The following is a 19,737-nucleotide window of genomic DNA, read 5'->3' as shown; positions in this document are numbered from 1 at the left end:
TATCCATCAAGTCTGGGGTATGGACTAACATCCATCATTCGGCTCCCCAACTCAACTTGAATGGATCACTCGGTTACTTGCTTTCCTTATATGCCCACATCTCCCTCCATAACAGGATGGCAGATTGGATGAAGCTATTGAGGAATCATTATCTCTATTCTATAGACAGAATTATAATGACAACAGCAATATAGGAACCAGATATAACTGTAGCAACTTAATATTCCACAATAATGACTCAGCAAAGGCATAATGCATTATATTTTATACCACACTATTTAGATAGATATCTAGGCCACTGGTTAATATATTTATATCTGAATCTGAAGACTCTTCTGGATCGAATGCTTATGATTGTACTTCTTCAATGCCTACTCAATTGTTTTTCCTTCATTGAATGCAGATTGTATAAAGATATATCAGATTTGATATTCTTAATGGATTGATGTATTACCAGTCTGCTGATTACTGATTTGCAGGTCTGCATATTTTGAACTGCTCTCTTGTTCTTCCCTATACTCTATAAGTCAAATGATCTTTCCTTTATACTTTATTAGTGAAAGAGTCACCACCTTTCATAGGGATTGAGGCACCACCTTTCTTAAGAATTGAGTCACCACTTTTCATTGCTGCCGTTGAGAATAATATATTATTCTCCAAACTGATCTCCCTTGGATACCTTCCTCAAATGAACCTTCTTCCCTTTATATCTCCCGATTTGAGGCAGAGGTCACACTTCATCATGTAGGGCCATTTGGCAAGATACACAACCTTTCACCATTAGCACCCCTTTGAAAGAGTGCAATTCTTCATTATTCCTGCCCATTGAAAGAGACACATTTCACAGTTAGCACCCTTTTGAAAGAGTAGAACCCTTCATAATCTCTGCCATTTAAAAGAGCCACTTCCTTATCTACTTCCCATTCCTTTTCTTCTTCCATTAATTTTTCCTTGATTTACATGCTCCCTTCCTTATTTCTTTCTCCATCTACCATCTCAAATGAGGTTCTCTTCTCCCATTTATATCTCATGTTTGAGGGAGTCACAACTTTCATATCATGTTTTTTGACCATTCATTAACTTAATTAAAATTTTAATTATATTTTATTATATTCTTTTATATGTTAATTTAAATTGTATTTTTTTATTTTTGTTCTTTTGTATTTTAATTTTAATATTATTATTTATCATTGAATTCTATCTCAAAGTGGGACATTACATATAATCATATTATAAGCAAAGTTAAATGATAATTTATATGAGTTAACGGGGTCTTACAAGTTTAGCCATTTGACAATTCATTTATTTGGTTTTTCAAAAATGCGTTGAGTATGAGGAGATTAAGGAATGACGAACAATGGACTGACTGAAGTAGCATAAAGACATGCTTTTCATAACAGTGTATTCTATTTGCATATCCATGTACACAATATCTTGAAGATTAGTTTTTTGTATCCAAACTTATTTATCCTGCTAAAAGAGGGCCTTTCAGACTTCTGCAGAGCAAATTTCTGAATATTATTGTGGTAGTATTTACTGTGTTTTATCTTTTACCATTACATGATTTGATTTTTTCTTGACCAATCAAATATTTATGTAAAATGTATAATGGAAGCCACAAATATAAATTTCAAATGTTTGTCTTTCCAGTGACAATTCTTTAGAATCTTTGCATGGAGTTATATAAACATGTGCTTTACTATCAAGAATTCCCTGTCACTTTCTGAGGAACATTACATAAAAAAAAATCACTTGGCATAGTTTGCAGTGTGTCTGTGGGCCCATGGATGATAATAGGTTGTTGCCATTATAGGGAGATTTTTCACTCAGTTTTGAGTGCTTTGGTTGGAAAATTCTGCAGGAACGAGCTGATCAAGTCAGAAGTTCTTTAACAGAAAGCCATTGGACTTCTCATTGTGTTATGACTATGGAAAGATTCCAAAATCTTTGTGGAGGGTTTGAAGAGGCAAATGTGGTCATGGCAAATTTTCTGGATTGTAGAAGAGCTCAGCACCTTCTAATTGATAGAGAAGACGGCCATATTGAGGTAAAACTTTTGTCGCTTTCTAGGTGTATTGATGCATTTTAGTGGGTAGTCTAGAATGTAATGTGCTAGAAAAACTGCTTTGATTGAATCTTTTAGCTCCATAGCTTTAATTTCATGTTTATTTCCTTGGTTTTCTGTTGACAGGGTGTAAAAGTATCTCTGGTCTCAGTTCCTGTGACTAATGTTTCACAATTGGATTATGACATTCTGCATTTGCATTGGACATTGGACAGGCTTCAAAAACAGCTTGAAGTGATTGATACACGATGTAAGAAGTAATGACCATATTCTTTGACCATTTTCAGTTTCATATGGAGGAGGCATGCAAAGTTGCAACTCAAGGAATACATATTTAAGTTACCAGAATTAAACTTCTAGTCACACTTGTTTTACAAACAACCTTAAACTGAACAAGCTAAGAGAAAAATGCCTTTGTTCCCATATCTATGGTTTGAACCAATATTGCTTTCCTAATATGGTTTTACATGCTAATAATGTTCTGATAACAGCTAACAGAGTTTATCCATATTCATTGTACTGAAAGAAGGATTGATTTTTCTATGTGATTCTGGTTCAAAGAAATCATGAAAAATATCAGCCACTGAAAACGTGTATATGATGGATTTAAGTTTAGGTAGAACAGGGATGTATAATCTGATTTTGTGTGAATGATGCATGATGATCAAAGTGTAAAGCATTTGGCAGGTCAAAGGCCTCAGCACTATCTGCAATCCAGGCTGGGAACAAACAAGTTTCTCTCAGACATGTACGTTACATGAAGATGGCATTAGAAAGTAAAGCAAAATGTGTTGGATTCATGGACAGAGTGGAAGAAGTTCTTGGTGTAATAGTGGATACTGAATCAACAAAAAAGGTAAAGCTCACAATCCAATTTCAAATTTTCTTATACATAGTATGTGATTTGATTAGAAATTAAAAGTGAAATGCATTTAATCAATGACCAAAAGTGACCAATGTGAATGAAACATACCATTTATCTGTATTGGCTCATCGGCTAAAACCAATGAGGAACTGGTCGAACCATCTTCTGCATTTCATACACCTGAGGTATGCAGCTCATTATACTTGATAAGAGAAGATCAGAATAAATTAAAGGATGCCATTTAAAAATAAAAAGGCTGCTCGGTGTGCTGCTGAAGAAAATCAGCTAAATGAGGAGAAAACCTTGACACGTTTTTCTGTCTAAAGGAAAAACAATGACATGTGAGAGAAAACATTGGTCAGTTTTGAACAAATATTCTTTCCATACCCAACAAGTGAAATATGACAACAATATTGTATTGCAACCAGGCTGAATTCCACTGTATGGTCTTTTCTTTCACAGGTCAGTGAAGCTATTCAACTGGGGGCACAATCAATAAAGGAAAACGGCATCAGCATTGAAGAAGTTCATGCATGTCTACAGGATCTTGATGAGAGTGTTGCTTTGCAAAGGGAGATGGAAGATTCCTTGGGTAAGTTTCCTGACATAGCCATTTAATTCTGTTGTTGAAATTATTCTCTGATAACTATTGTGTATAATCTGCTCATTTTTCTTGCATGGTTGTGTTGATGTGTCTTTTGTACACGACCAAACACAGAATAAAACACCCAGAGGTATCTTATCCTCTCTTGAGTAAAGTTCCCGAATGCTGAAGATATTGCAAAAAGGATCAATCGGAGAAACTTCAAGGTTCTGTTATGTAGGTTCTCTACTCGTGGATAAGCACCAGTGGTCGTTGTGTTTGCTGTTTTACAAGGGGCCTTACGTACTTTCAGGGAAAGCTTGTTCGTGCAACTACTTTTCAATGAGGAAATTGGATTCTCCTGATACTAATTGATGTTTCAAAAAAGGGGAAAAGATAATGGTTTTAAGGAGATGAGACTAAACTAATCCTAAGAATGACTCAATGAGGACTGGTCTAGGTAAAACTCTACCAATTTCAATATTGCTAAAAGATTACAACTCCATTGGAATTGGTGCGATCTTCTAAGGGGATTCAATGGTTTTCAAGTCATCAATGGGATAGATACTATCACTAAGATACATATCAAATATCTCCAATAATGATTGAACTTTTGAACAATCTTAATGTTTCCAGTTGATCACATAGGGCGTACTTACAATCAGTAAGGAGCTAGTGGTTTGGATTATGAGTTTTACCAAAGATCAAGCACAACATTCATCCTTCAATCTTAAAACTTAAACGCTATCTCTACTAAGAGTGATTCAAGAAGATAAACAACCATGAAAATAGCCACAAGGATTGCAATAAAACACCATAACTTCAATATTTCAATGATCTCATAGCCAAATAAATAACAATTGTTCAACTTTCTCTCCTCACTACTTATTTCTCTGCTGCTAACAATATTAATCTTATTTCTCTTTTTTTCTGACTCTAACTCTCTAACTCTTTAAAATGAAATGAGTGAGGGCTTATATAGCACTCTCAAATACAATGGATGGCCTGGATCAAAAGAAGATCAATGGCTGAGATTTTGACACCTAAATCCTAATTAGGGTTTGTTACAAAAAAGACCCCATTTAGATAAACATTATCAATCCATAGCCAATAGAAATTGGCACAAATAACGAGGAAACATAGCCCAATGGGAATAATGTTGCCACATCATCTTATAACAACTTTTCATCTAGAATTTTGTTCCCTTTGCTCTTTTCTAGCATATTCAATGAATCTGGACGTAATCCCCTCAATTTCAGCAATGGGAATCTCATGAAGATTCTTCATTTGTTCTTCCAAGTGGAGGACTTGATCAAAAGCTGTGAGAAGGGTCGTCTCCCATCCAGGCTCTAGCTCTTTCGTGTTCTCTTCCTTGCAAAAAATGATCTTGATCTCGTCTTCCAACTCTTGGACATCCACATCGGTCTCGATCTCAATCCTTCTGTCAAGGATCGTACGCAATATATCAAACACCTTGTCTTGAATAGGGTGGATAGTGCCTTCAACTTGGTTGCATCTGATATTGATGTCCTCGAAAAGAACTTTTTTCATCTAGAGTAAAGTGGACCATTGTAGAAGGGTATGGGTTCCTCCATCCATTATCTTCTCTTGTGTTAAAATCTGTCTCGGTGTCCTTCTTATCACTTGCAAGACTGGGATGATAACGTCTCTAGTGTGAGTGAATGCATCTACAATTATCAATAGATTATGAATGATCTCAAGGACCTGGATAGCCCAATGGACTGTCTTCATCATTCTTGTTGCAAATTCAATGGCTACCTTGTAAGATTCATCAATCCAAGAACTCATGAGTTGGGCCAAGTTCTTTCATCCTTTCTGTCTCATTTATTGATTCAGGAGGGAGGAAGTGCATCCTAAGGAGATATTGCTGGATCCTGTCGCCTTAAAGGTTGGTTAAGGTGGCCAAAATAATCCCTCCAAGCACTGACCTCCCTTTCTAGCTTCTTATTCTTTTCCATTTCTTCTTTGAGTTTGTCATTCAGTGCTCTCACTGAATCAATTGCTTCTTCCATGGCCTGCTCGGAGGTAAGTGGACCAAGATCAAATGTCTCTAGATCATATTCCTCTGCCAGAATCTCATCCTCACTTGTCCACTACTGGTGTGGCTACCTGTACCTTTCTAGATCTTGCATCATCTTTAATTACCTTTGACATCTTTGTAGCCTCCTTCTTTTCGATCTCTTCATGGGAATTTCCTATGAGACTTTCCAAGTCGAATACTTGTTCTTCTTCTTCAACCACGACTACCCTTGTTAGCCTTTCTTTTAGCCAATCTGGAATAGAAGACTTTCTTTCCCTCACTTGTATTTCCTTAGGCAGAGGTCTATCTTCTCTAAAAGGAGATGTTGCTTCATCATCATTCTTTTCTTCTTGTTGTTCATTAGCACCAACCTGGAGAGATTGACTCGATGAATGCTGTGGTGTTTGTCCTTTACCTTGTTTATCATTCTGCACCATAGATTCCATAGACTCATCAATTTCATACACTATTTGTCTTTGATCTTCTCCTTGACTTGTTTCTTTTTCATGCCTAGAAGACGTACTCGGTGGACGATTAGGATTCACCTTTTGTTTCTTCTTGGAAGGCTCTCTCTTCTCAGGTCCTTCTTTTCTCTTTGATCCCTTGGAATGAGAAGTATTCTCACTCACACTTGCTTCTCCTTCTTCTGTTCTTGTTTCCAGGGTGAACGTCATGGCTACATTCTTTTCTTTCAGTTTTTGATGTTGTACGTCCACCCATCTGCGAGTGCAATTCAACACAGGAGCCATTAATGCTCTTAGGTTCGAAACCTCTGGCTCATTCCAATCTATCTTCACTTCTTTATCTTCCTTCTCATAGGACGATTGGAGATGTCTACCACTGTCTTGAGCTTGATCGGCTACTCTGTAAACTTTACATTTCCTGATGAGATCCAAGGGCAATCTAGAATGCATCTTTCTTTTCACCTCTATATCATCCTGAATATTCATCCAGAAGTCCTCTACTTGAAACTCATGCTTGTATTTCCTCCCAACTGTCTCTTCCATGTGACCATGTGGGTCAAAATTCTCCCTTGAGGCAAAAGATGTGAACGAATATAGAGATAACTCCTTCTCTGCATCCTCTGCAGCTTGAGAATTAGGACACACTTCAATTGAATTCCCTAGTAGAATGGGTATGGGGATTCCATTTCCATGCTTATGTCTTGATGCTCTAGCATAAGCTGCCAACTGTCTAGTCACCTCAAGTAATATTATCTTGTCCGTTAGATACCTTGGCAACATATAGGGAGGTGAAGGATATCCATGGACTTTGATATAGGTGAATTTTGGAAATTGAATGAACCATGCACCATGCACCATGCTTCTTCACGAGTTCTTGTGCCTCGGTAGACAACCGGTAATGAATCCCTCCTTGCAATGTCCTGGTGATGTACATTGTGAAGGTGTCATTGATTAGCTTGTAGTCATTCCTTGGCGGATGATGCAGTTGAACATAAGAATCACATGCTCTTATCTCTCCGGGTCCTCTCCCAACAACTCCTCTGTGTGGTAGCCCTGCATACTCAAAACTTCTGACTAAGGAATATATAACATATGAACTCATGTGAAAAGTCTTGGTAGGGTTTAACCTCCTCAACTGCACGTCTAGGTTGTTGCTAATGATTCTAGTCCAATTGAGCATTCCTTTTCCTTGGACAATCACTTGTATGAAGAAGAACATCCACTTGTCGAAGAAGAAGGCTTGAGAGGCACCAAAAACCCGATTGAGCATGGTTATCAAGTCCCTGAATTCTTCTTGGAAATCAATTCTGTGCGGTGTATTGGGAATCTTGTTCAAGTGAGGTCTACTCTTGAGTAACCAATTCTTGTTGATGAAGTTCAGACAGGAATCGGGATCATCTTCGTAGATAGACCTAGCTCCTTCCAAACTTTTGTAGATCATGTCTCTCGGCTCCGGGAGATGAAAAGCTTCACTTATAGCTTCCTCTAAAAGGTAGGCTAAGATAGTTCCATCCTTGGCTACGATCGTCCTCGAATGTGAATCATAGTGTCGGGCACATTCAATCATCAACTCGTGACATTTGACGGCAGGAGGAAATCCTGCAGCCTTGATGATGCCACTCTCAATTATCCTCTTCGCAACAGGTGACGGCTTGCCGATGTAGGGTGCTTCTCGAAACTTCTTCACATTGAAGTTTCCTAGATTGGTGTCTCCGATATTGCTCCACTTGGACACGATCCTGGTCTCCAATTCATCGTTCTTCTGATCCTCTTTGATGAGATCCTGCCGGGTAGTGGATCCACTGGCCTTGGGGGTTGTCATTTGATACCTACAAAAAACACTTAAGTTAGGTTCGAGCATGATATCTTAAGATAGGATATTTGAGACCTTTCAAGCAAATAAATAGATTACAATTTGAAAATAATGTGATAAACCTTTAGAATTATGAATTTTCAAATTTATATTACTTATGAATTAAATCAGATTATGAAAGACTTAACCTCATAAAGGATTGATATAGCAAATTAAATCAAATCTTCAACATGCTTTCAAAAATCTGATTGTACATACCTTCTCTTTGATTTTTAGCTATCAACCTTGAAAAAATGAATAAAGGAAAATGGAGATTTGCTGGATGAAAGGTCTTTGATCTGAATATCAGATTCTTCCCTTGGTGACTTAGCTCTCAATCAGCCTTCAATCCGCCTTAACCAGTTTTCTTTAATCAAAAAAATTCGCCCAAGTCTGCTGGAATTCGCACCTTTAGTTCTGCTCTTCCAAATTCGTATAGGAGAAAATGAATGAGTGATTTAGAAAATTTAAAACACACCTTTCCTTTATAGGGCGCTGCCACCATTTTACCACTAGGCCAACTTGATAAATGTGTGAATAAAATAAAACAAAACCTTTTACAAGCTGGCCGACTTGGTAATAAAGCAAAAATGAAATGTTTTGAGTGCCAAAGTGTGGATTTTTTGATTTTAAGTTAATTTCAAAGCCTAAAAGTCGATTTTGTCAATTTTAACAATTGCTTAATCAAGGCATATTTGCTTTATTAATCAAGGATAAGGTTTAGTGACTGATTTGAAATAAGAAAAAAAATGTGCCTTGAAGAATTTCGCTTGTGAATTATTTAAAGAGACAAGGTAAATCAAGGAGATGCTTTTCATAGTCACTAGAATGTCCATGATATGAGAGAGGTTTAGATCACTCCAAGGAGGCTTGTTTGACTATCTCACTTAGTTATATTTACTCCATTAATCAACATCTTCACAACCTTGATTTATCACCACTTCATGCTTTTGTCATCATTTCTTTGCAACTTGCCTTTGTCTTAGTCCAAACAAGGTGAAGAATAGGTTTTTCCAAGGATTTCACCTTGGACCCTTTGGAAGGGTCAGGAGCGATTTCCTCCTTTAGGTCTCAATTGCCTCATTCTTTCATTCCGAATTCCTCCCGAAGGTGAGCATATGCTAGTTTTAGCTCAACATAGCCTAGGGATTCAATTTTTTAGCTTCCACCATGGGTAAATTAGGTGGTTATGAGAATTTCGCTCTGGTCCCTTTGGAAGGGTCAGGAGAGAAATTCACCTTTTAGGTCAAAATTCATCCTTCTTTCATTCACCATCTCTTCTAAGGCAATCTCTAAGCCCAATCCACCTGGATCACTGACTTGGCTCAACACAATTTTGGAGGAAAAATGTCATTTTATGAATTTTGCTTTGGACCCTTTGGAAGGGTCAAGAGTGAAATTCAAGTCTTAGGCTTAATTCTTCATCTCCTTCACTTCAACTCATCTTGCAAGGATTAAATAACCTCATTCCAATCTCAACCACACCCTAGGAATCAAAATCTTGACTTGACACAAGGAGGAAATAGTGGATTTGAAGAATTTCGCTCTGGACCCTTTGGAAGGGTCAGGAGTGAAATTCATCTTTTGCTTGTTTATCCTGACTCAACTCCATTCCTTTCACCTTGTTTCCTCTAGACTCCCTCTTTTGAATCCATTTCTCAACTTGGCAACATTTGCTTGATCCTCAAAAGCCTTGAAAAGGAAAATTCGCTCAAAAACCTAGCCAGGGACAGGACCTATCCAAAATTTCGCTCTGGACTCTTTGGAAGGGTCAGGAGCAAAATTCAAGTCTTAGCTCAAAACTTACACTTTTGGTGATCAAAAATCATTCAAAGGCAATCCCAAGAGCTTTTCTCACCTTGGTCTAGGCCAGTCTCCACACAAATTTTGGAGAAAAAGATGGTTTTAGGGTTTTTCACTCTGGACCCTTTGGAAGGGTCAGGAGTGAAAATCTTGTTTTAGGCTTATTCCTCCATCTTTCAACCTCAATCAACTTCAAAAGGGCAAGGACACCTCTCCTCACACTCATCCAAGCTATAACAACCCAAAGTTTGACTTGACCTGCAGGGAAAATAGATGATTTTTAGAAATTTCGCTCTGGACCCTTTGGAAGGGTCAGGAGCAAAAATCTTGGTTTTGCACAATTCCTTCAAATTCAATGATTACTAGCACCTCAAAGTCATTCTTAGGGACATCTCCTTCTTGAATTTACCTTAGTCCACACATGATCTAGCACAAAGTTAAGAGAAAAGATTGGTTTAGAGAAAATTCGCTCTGGACCCTTTGGAAGGGTCAGGAGCGAATTTCTCATTCTTGACTTGATTCTTCATCCTTTCAATCTCATTCTTCATTACAAGATAAAATTTCATCGTTTTTCACCCAAGGAACAAAGTTTTAAGCCCAAGCAAGGTTAAAAAAATTAAAAATAGGTTTGTAAGGAATTTCGCTCTGGACCCTTTGGAAGGGTCAGGAGCAAAATTCAAGTCTTAGGCTAAAATCCTTCACATTCTTACATCCCATCACTTCAAAACTAGAATGTAGGTCCAAACAATGAAGAAGATGAGGTTTATGGGAAATTTCGCTCTGGACCCTTTGGAAGGGTTAGGAGCGAAATTTCCATTCTTGAACAAAATCCTCACTTTTCAACGCTTTCAATCATCCCCCAAGGCAAGAACACATCAATCCACCTTCCAACATGCCTTAGAGACCAACACTTAGCCAAAATTAGGAAGGAAATGAGGGTTATGAGGATTTTCGCTCTGGACCCTTTGGAAGGGTCAAGAGCGAAAATCATGTTTTAGGCTTGATTGTTCATTTTTTTAACTCCAATCTTCTTTGGGAGGCAAAAATAGACTGCTCTCCTTGCATCTCCACCAAGGTCCTAACTTTGGCTAAGGGGAAAATGAGTGTTTTCAAGAATTTCGCTCTGGACCCTTTGGAAGGATCAGGAGCGAAATTCAATTTTTAGGCTAAAATCCATCATCTGTCCCAACTCTAATCACTCCCTAAGGCTAGAACATTTCAAGACACCTTCGAACATGCCTTAGAAACTAGGAAATTGGTTTGGACAATGAAGAAATTGAGGTGTATAAGGATTTTCACTCTGGACCCTTTGGAAGGGTCAGGAGCGAAAATATCACTCTTGGCTAGTTTCTCACCCTCTTTCATCTCATTCTCATTCAAACTTGATCGATTCAACTTCCTCCTATCGCAATCAAGACAATCCATCATCCAACTGGCCCCAGGCAAGGTCAAACTAGGTCTTTAAGGTCAAAGGAAGGCTCAATGGAGGATTTCGCTTTGGACCCTTTGGAAGGGTCAGGAGCGAAATTCTCCTCCCAGGTTGATTTTCGCCATTTCAAAGTCTCAACCTCCTCTCTAAGGCAAACATGCATCAAAACCTTATCAACTATGCCTCAAAAGTCAACAATCTTGGTCATATCCTTGAGCAAAGTGGAGGAGAAGTGGATTTTGCTTTGGACCCTTTGGAAGGGTCAGGAGCGAAATCCATGTCTTGGGTCATAATCTTCCTCCTTTAATGGTTTCAATCACTTCTTAGGCAAGAAAATATCAAAACCTTCACCACATGTCTAAGGAACAAGACTTCTAGTGCAAACCAGGAGAAAAACTGTCTTCTTGGAATTTCGCTTTGGACCCTTTGGAAGGGTCAGGAGCGAAATTCATGTTTTGGGTTGATTTCACACCTCTTTCCTACTCAACTCACTTTAGACTTGATCAATTTCACCTCTCCCTAGCACCATCATGTCTACTTACCATCCACTTGACTCAAAAATCTTCATTTTCAACGCCTTAGACCAAAATTGAGGGTCAAATGAGGATTTCGCTCTGGACCCTTTGGAAGGGTCAGGAGCGAAATTCATCTTTTCCAGGCTAATTTCCATCATTTTGTCTCTTCAAACCTTCTTCCTAAGGCAAAAATGCATCCTAGTCCTCCATCCCATGCAGTAGAAGTTTCAAAATTGGTCCAGACAAGGGGCAGAGCAGAGGAATATGAATTTCGCCCCGGACCCTTTGGAAGGTTCAGGAGCGAAATTCAATTTTTAGACTCATTTTATACCTCAAACCTCCTTTCTTGTCTTGGATATAACTTTTCAATACTTCTTAAATCATCATCAAGTAAATTTGCTCATCAATTCTTGAAATCGCCTCCTAAATCTCCCCTTGGCCACTGACTCTGCTTAATCGGCTCTGAGCTGGAGGAAAACAAGACTGTGACAAGAAAACCAACATTCCAGACCTACCCTGACCTAAGACCTATCATCTCTTTCATCCAATCTATCCATCTTCATTTTCCTGAAAGGTAAAACCTCCTCTGCGACAACCCTAGGGTTCAAGGCAAACAATATCTGACTTCCCAAATCCAGACTTTACTCAGCTTTGAAAGAAACCCTAAGACGAGCTCTTAGAGAGAAACCCTAATCTACCCAGCCCAAGCGACCATTCACTCACTCAAAACACCTAGCAAGCAGAGAAAACCTAACTAAGGGAAAGCAAAACCCAAGAAAAAGAGGGGGTCTCCATTCTAATGGGGCGATGTGTGAAATGGTCACAACAGGTTGGGACTATATAACATTGGTATTTAAGGGCCAAATTCAGCCTTGCTTAAGAAATAATGCATATATTAATGCCACTGCATTGTTTAAGCAATGTGATTTTTATGAGTAGTTATTTCTTCTTTGCTTGTAATTGCCATTTGCGCCTGCATTTGTCATTTATATCTAGCTTTCAGAACCTGGCTATGGTTGCATGATCCCACCCTTGTAGGAAGTTGTGTTTAACCATTTAGCATAGTTCCATAGAGTTTCAGAATGAGGGGATGGGGGACAGGGGATGGGTCTTGGCAATAGAGGCACTATGTTTTTAAATTTGGGGATAGTACAAGAAAAATTAGTTGTAAAAGTTGACATTGTAAACAAAATGAATCTATTGAAAAGTTGACATTGTAAACAAAATGAATCTATTGAACCAAGAATGCATTGAAAATTTTGAATATCAATATTTCATTATATTCAATATCATAATTACATCATATTTCAACTTTCAAGTACAATGGACCAATTCCTTAGTGATCTAATTCATAGTTGGAAAACTTTGACTCGCCATAGACTTGGCAGCCCAAAAATTGGACTTGGACTCGGGCTCAGCAAAAACTTGGGAAGGTACTCGGCCAAAAAGAAAACCGTATACAAAAAAACAAAAAGAAATGAAAAGTTGACATTGTAAACAAAATGAATCTATTGAACCAAGAATGCATTGAAAATTTTGAATATCATATCAATATTTCATTATATTCAATATCATAATTACATCATATTTCAACTTTCAAGTACAATGGGCCAATGCCTTAGTGATCTAATTCATAGTTGGAAAACTTTGACTCGCCATAGACTCGGCAGCCCAAAAATTGGACTTGGACTCGGGCTCAGCAAAAACTTGGGAAAGTACTCGGCCAAAAAGAAAACCGTATACAAAAAAACAAAAAGAAATTAATGCATTTAGAGAACATAAGAGCGATAATTGAAACATTGCACATATCATATGATCTCCAAACACTCAATATTTGAAATTTCATCATTGATCTCCTTTACCTAAATTTTTTTTGCCTCTTTGATCTTGTTTCCTCACCTTCTTGAAACCCTACAGACCTGTTTCCAGCAAATTCTGAGAGTCCAAATATCATACTCGCAAGTCCCAATATCAGACTCGCGCAAGTCCTCTGTAAAAAATCAGGAGTCTTGGAGATGGACTCTCCTGGACTTGGCTTGCGAGTCCATGGCGAGTCAACTTTGCCTGCCAACAGATTCGCAAGTCTTGGCGAGTCCACAGAGTTTTACAACTTTGATCTAATTATCCTCTTCAAACATCATAGCAAACTCCCCCATTGCTAGAACTGTTGGGCCTATCAAGCTGAATGTAATGTCCCCTACCTAATCAATATAAATATACTAAAATTGATAGATTTTCTTCAATAAGTTATTAACAACTGCTTCTCTATTTTCCTCATTAACTGATTAATTTCATTATTCATAGTCCTTAATATAGATATCAAACCCTGCTACTACTTCAGTTTTAAGGGAGAAGGGTTTACATATGTTACCAAAGCGCTTAGAGACCAACTACAATAGGTTCCCTCAAAGTTTACAGATCCAAGTCCTTACCTATCTTGGGTCTATACCCTCAAGGCTTATGGGTCGCTGATCCCCACCCTATCTTGGGACTTAACCTATTGCTTGGATTTAACCTATTGCTTGGATTTAGACTGCCCCTCTTTGGAACATCTCAATCCCATCTTTTTAAATACGGAAAGTAATAACATGATTTAGACTATAAGTATAACTATATATATTTCTTATGTATTATGAATATATATATGAAATTAAGTATATAACTATATATATTTCTTATGTATTATGAATATATATATGAAATTAAGTATGACTGTCATACATATTGCAGTCCATATTAGTATTACTATTAATTCTGCATAAGAACATTATTGGGCTTCATATATTAAGCATACTTATTAAACACATCCCCATGTATACCACCAAGAACAAGGATGTTACTGCCTGTAACTTAATAACAGTTCTGATCTGATTTGATCCATGGTGATCTTACTAGATGCTTTTGATTCCTTTCCTTTATATCTCTCAATGTGAGGGAGAGGTCACACCTCTTCATCATGTATGCCCTTTGGCAAGAGACACACCCTTTCACCATTCCCTTTGATAGAGTGCAACTCTTCATTATTTCTGCCCTTTGAAAGGGACACAACCTCTCATAATCAGATCTGCACTTCTCATTTCCAAATTATCCCCCCTCTCAACTGAGGTTCTCTTCTCCCTTTTATATCTCATTGTTGAGGGAGTCACAACTTTTCCTTTCATGTCATTTGACTTTTCATTAACTTAATTAATTTTTAATTAATCATATTTAATTATATTATTTTATGTTTCAATTCAATTTTAAATATTTTAATTTAATTTTAAATATTTTAATTTTATTATTATCATTTATTATTAAATTTTATTTCAAAGCGGGGACATTACACTGAAGCTCCCCCAAGTGGACACCAACTAACCTTGCTTGTGTGTCTTGCTCCTTATCAATGATTCAATTTGCATGGACTCCTTTGGGTCGTCATCCCAACTATCTATTGGACTCTCTTTGTATACAAACGGCTTGGAGTCCATGAGATATGCAAGGCACAATATACAACCACAAGTTTCTTTTCTCAGTTAGAGGTAAGCATGTTCTTGATAGTGTGGATGAAACAATGTGTAAACCTATTTCTCTCAATAGCAAGAGAACTACACAGTTGTCTGAAGAGGAGAACAACTAATGTGGTTGTTAGTAAATGAGGTCCATGCAAATGCCACCACAGCATTGGGTTCTCCTGCACAAAAGTGTCCCTACCCAACTTTGCCTCATCTTCTTAGCGCTTGATTGCAGCAAATTTGGGCCACTTATGACAAATGATGTGGGCCTCTACATTGTACATCTCTTCAATTGCTTTCTTGAAATCTCTCTTCACCTCGCATAGGACGACTCTGCTAAACTTACACACATATCACTTTGGGTTTAATTTGCAGGCAACTATGTACAAGGGAGTGTTGTTGAGCTTCTCCCTCCATTGAATGATAGGCTTAATGTGCTCATTATAGAATTGGAAGGTGTTCTCTTTCTTTTGTATAGTGGCTATCATTTGACCAAGCATGCTATCATTGCACTCATAAACCTCCCCAAGACTTGGAACGTGTAATGTTCTGTGCCAAGATAATTGTTCAAAATGATTAAATTTCTGATTTTAGTGAATTGATATTTTGTCAAACACTTGACATGGGTTCATGCTTTGCAATTTTTGAATGTGTTTGCTATGAAAGTGCTTGTGTAAATGATAGAATCACATACCATTCCCTTTTTGCAATTAGGCAATTTGACAAACACTTGGCTGTCTGTAATGGATACCAAAGAAATTATATAAAGCTTATCAATTTCTGATACACTGTCCAGAAAAATGCTCATTGACTAGTGGAACATTGCATCAAACATTTGTCATTTATTCCAAAGTTAAACAATAACCAAAGAGGCATTATACTATTTTCTGTTCTCACACATAACCAAGTCAGGATAATATTTTCCCAACCTTTCTATTAGCAGAAATGGGCATTAAATGACTGCTGGGCGAGAATTGACTCAAACCAAATGATCTTGAGTATTTCGAGCTCCATCAATTTGCTTATCTTTCCCTTGTGACCCCTGCAAATTAAAGTTATTGCAATTTATCATGGGCACTGATTAGTGAAATTGATTATTGCTTAAGATTGCTAAAGTTATAAATTGAAAAAAATGTTCTTATACTGATTCACCCCCACTCTCAGTATAACTGTGTGTGTTTTCTTTTATGTGGTGTCCCATTTTAAATATTTGATTTTTCCTTATTGATAACACTCCTAATAATTATCCAAAAATTCTTCCCTTCAACTGTAGATTCATACTTTTAAGTTTTACTTGCATATATGGTATTGGATTATTGGGAAATTTCATTTTGTTGATTTAGAGGTATTTTGGTCATTGTCTTGATGGTGAGGGCATATGTGAGACTGAGGTTCAAATCTAGAGTGATGTAGGATTCTACACCTCATCAAACAATGTATAACGTTCTGTTTTGACAGAGGTACATGATGGTTAGAATCTTTCGTATTCCAATTTTGTAAATCATTGCTACAACTGGATTTATCATGTTCTTTGATTTCATGGCAAAAATTATAGTTACCAATTTTGAAAAATTCAATTTGTTGAAAGAATTCTGTAATCTGGAATTTAAAAGCAAAAATAAAGGAAAGTAAAAGATAAAATAAAATTTCTCTAGGATTGGAAAAATGCATACCAAATCAGACAATTCAAGTCAGTCCAAGAAATTGGTATCTGGCCTGATTTGAACCAGATTCAGCTGGATTTGGTAACAATGGAAAAAACTAGAGAGTACTGTGTCTGTCATACAGGAATTTGTGAAAAGCAATAAAATACATTTGTTCTCTTCTTCCTGGCAAAGACTTATAAATCATAGGCAATGATTTTGAATATGTACCATAAAGATGTGTTGTTAGTAACATAACCTTGAAATGCTACCGACCAGATTACAAGGCATCATGCTGATACTCAAGACTTTGCATTTAATTGTTTTCCCAAAGGAAAACTTTATGAAATATCTAAAGAAAAAGTATCAGTGCCATTAGTGCTTTTGGAGTGTTAAGTTCAAAAAGGAAGAAATGCCCTGCAATTGCTGAAAAAAAGTCTTGGATCGTCATGGTGTGATCTCTTGATCATTTTTGTGTATTCAATCTTGTTTCCAAACAAAGGATATTATTCAGTTACACACATTCTAACTATTCACAACTAATTTAGTTTCCCCCCTATTATATGATGCCTTTTTTAAGTGTAATCCAATTTCCATTGTTTACATAAATTGTTTTGATCTCCACTGATATCAAACTTGTGTAATGCAGGGGCAAAACCAATTTCATTCGTTGACATGGAAAATGAAGACCTCGAGGAGGAATTTGGAAGACTTGAGATGGAACTTGAAGATGAGAATCTATTGAGTAAATTGCAAGCTTCAGAGGATAAAATATTTGTTTCAGAGGGTAAACTGAATGCCTCAGAGGACAAAGCAATTGCTTCAGATGCTGCAAAACAAACTAAATCTCAAGAGGCAGCACGGGCAGAGTCACTGTCTCAGGCTCTGTCAAAACTGGCGCTTGAACCTGCTTAAGACCAATTTCTATGCATGAGAAACTGGCAGGACCCAATGAGTCTCAGTGGATATGATTCATCAGCTTGGATGCCACTTTTCTTTCTGTAGAAGATCTTTCCCAACTGACCTTTTTAATTTCTTATCCCATTTTTCCTGTTTATAAGTATTATTGTAAGTTTTGTAACTATAGTTGTAACTATTTAATCAGATAACTGATATGGCCTTCAAGAATTTGCTATTTTGCAGTTCATAAAACTTTGAACTGACTGGTATTTTGTATCATGTTGCGAAACAAACAATAATGAACTCGAAGCTTGATAATAGTTGCGAATGCACTGCAGGCAGATACTTAAATATTTTGTTAGAAGTCTTTTAATATTAGACCCTATTTGCAAGTACCGATTTCATCTCATTAGATCTTGTAAAGCACTTGGCTATCCTCTAAAGCATAAAAGGGAAAATTAAAACTGAAATAACATTCTTATTTAATTTTTTAGTATAGGATCTGTAAATCTATTTATCATTTCTGATAATATAGAGATTATTAAGACAGCTGCAAAGAATTTATAACTAAAATATTTACAAGTAGGTTGAACTAAAAGAAATCTAGATACTCGTAGTCTCAAATCCATTCACTCTTAGGGTCCTTATTCGTTAGTCACATTATAAATGGCACCTTAATTGAAAGCGTTTTTATATAATATTGAAAATCAGTATCTTTATGATATTTTGGTGTACATAAGTTCAATGTGTAAGTTACAATTTAATAAGTCATATTTGCAAGTTAATTAGTCAAGCATATGATCCATGGACCTTTCACACACAACAAAATGGGTTCTTCTCTAACATATGTTTTTGTTACACTTAAATTTGTTTATTCAATCGTGGCATGGGATTTTGAATGGCAGACATATGTATAGGAACTTAGTAGATAATGAAGTGCTTTTGCAACAATTTCGAATCTGCATCATGGATTTATTCACACGGAGATAGTAGTCATAACAAGATGCAATCATTGTAAGCTTGACAAAGAAATCCTTCGCCAGTGGCTCATCTGAATAATAGAAAACCACCCAGTGGATTTGGACAAAACACTCATGATGCTAGTATACAAATATAAGTTTGTACTATGCTGTTTGTAATGATTGCATATACCAATTTTTACACAGAATCAGATACATTGGGATTGGAATTCCATTTTTTCCCCAGTAATCGCTGCTATCAAACAACCAAGCATAATCAAATCTGCCACATAATATAAAATATTTTTCTTCTCTATTAACATCTTTCTAGTCAATAAAATATCAAATATTCTTTCGGGGGTATTGATTTTCCTTTTGTTTATAAGAAAATAAATGTTTTAATTTGAAAGTTAAATGCCTAAATGTGTTTACAGACAACTCGATGATATAGAATAAACCCTCATTAATACTAATTGCACAAGCAGTTTATTCTATATCAATGGATGTATATATTTTTTTAACTCCTAGTTGTTTGTCTCTACTAGCTTCACCTTTTCATTAACCTAAGGCTTGTTGCGGTATTCACTGTTTTGACGTTTTCACCCATCGCTCCCTTGCAAATGGGGATCTCCTCTTTTTTTTTTTTTTTGGGTTCTCTTAGCGTCTTTGTTTTGAATTTTTTTTTTGTTTTATGTCTAAATTTAGGAAGTTTTGTTTTTGGCATTTTGGGGCCAGTCCGAGAACTTGCTTTTTCGGTTTGATTTTTTTCTAAAAATAGAAAGTTGCTTTTTTGCTTTATTGATCATGGATGGTTTCAAGGTCAGAGAAAGTGTTAGGTTGGAAAAATTCATCCCAAACGGACCAAGCGTGAAATATCTTTTCCAATCTAGAAGATGTGTTCTTGAAAAGCTAAGTTGAAGATCATGGCGAAATGGTAAAGTTTGGAATCAAAATCAAGAATTTCTTTGTTTAAAGCATGGAGGTCGCCTAGAAAGGATAAAATTTTCAATTGAAGACCAAGGCATGTGAAATTATACATGTGCATATGCAAAGTCTGCCCTCTCTATGCTAAATTATACGTGGGCATATGCATAGTCTGCCCTCTCTAGGTGAGCAATCATACGTGT

At 36.7% G+C, this 19,737-nt stretch overlaps 1 protein-coding gene across 3 annotated transcripts in view; it reads left to right on the top strand.

Annotated features, from left to right (window-relative positions):
• Positions 1-18,043, top strand: part of LOC131064539 (uncharacterized) — a 96,223-nt gene extending 78,180 nt beyond the window's left edge. For all 3 annotated transcript variants that reach the window (XM_057998690.2, XM_057998691.2, XM_057998689.2), the window contains 5 exons: positions 1,862-2,047; positions 2,192-2,322; positions 2,753-2,921; positions 3,393-3,522; positions 17,401-18,043. In XM_057998690.2, the coding sequence (XP_057854673.1) occupies positions 1,862-2,047; positions 2,192-2,322; positions 2,753-2,921; positions 3,393-3,522; positions 17,401-17,666 (882 nt within the window). In that variant the 3' untranslated portion in view covers positions 17,667-18,043. The remainder of the gene's footprint in view (positions 1-1,861; positions 2,048-2,191; positions 2,323-2,752; positions 2,922-3,392; positions 3,523-17,400) is intronic.
• The last annotated feature ends 1,694 nt before the right edge of the window (positions 18,044-19,737 follow it).

This window comes from Cryptomeria japonica, chromosome 4 (genome assembly GCF_030272615.1).
Source record: "Cryptomeria japonica chromosome 4, Sugi_1.0, whole genome shotgun sequence".
NCBI classification, from domain to species: Eukaryota; Viridiplantae; Streptophyta; class Pinopsida; order Cupressales; family Cupressaceae; genus Cryptomeria; species Cryptomeria japonica.
Note: the sequence above shows the minus strand (reverse complement) of the source record. Positions and strands in the feature narration are given on the sequence as shown.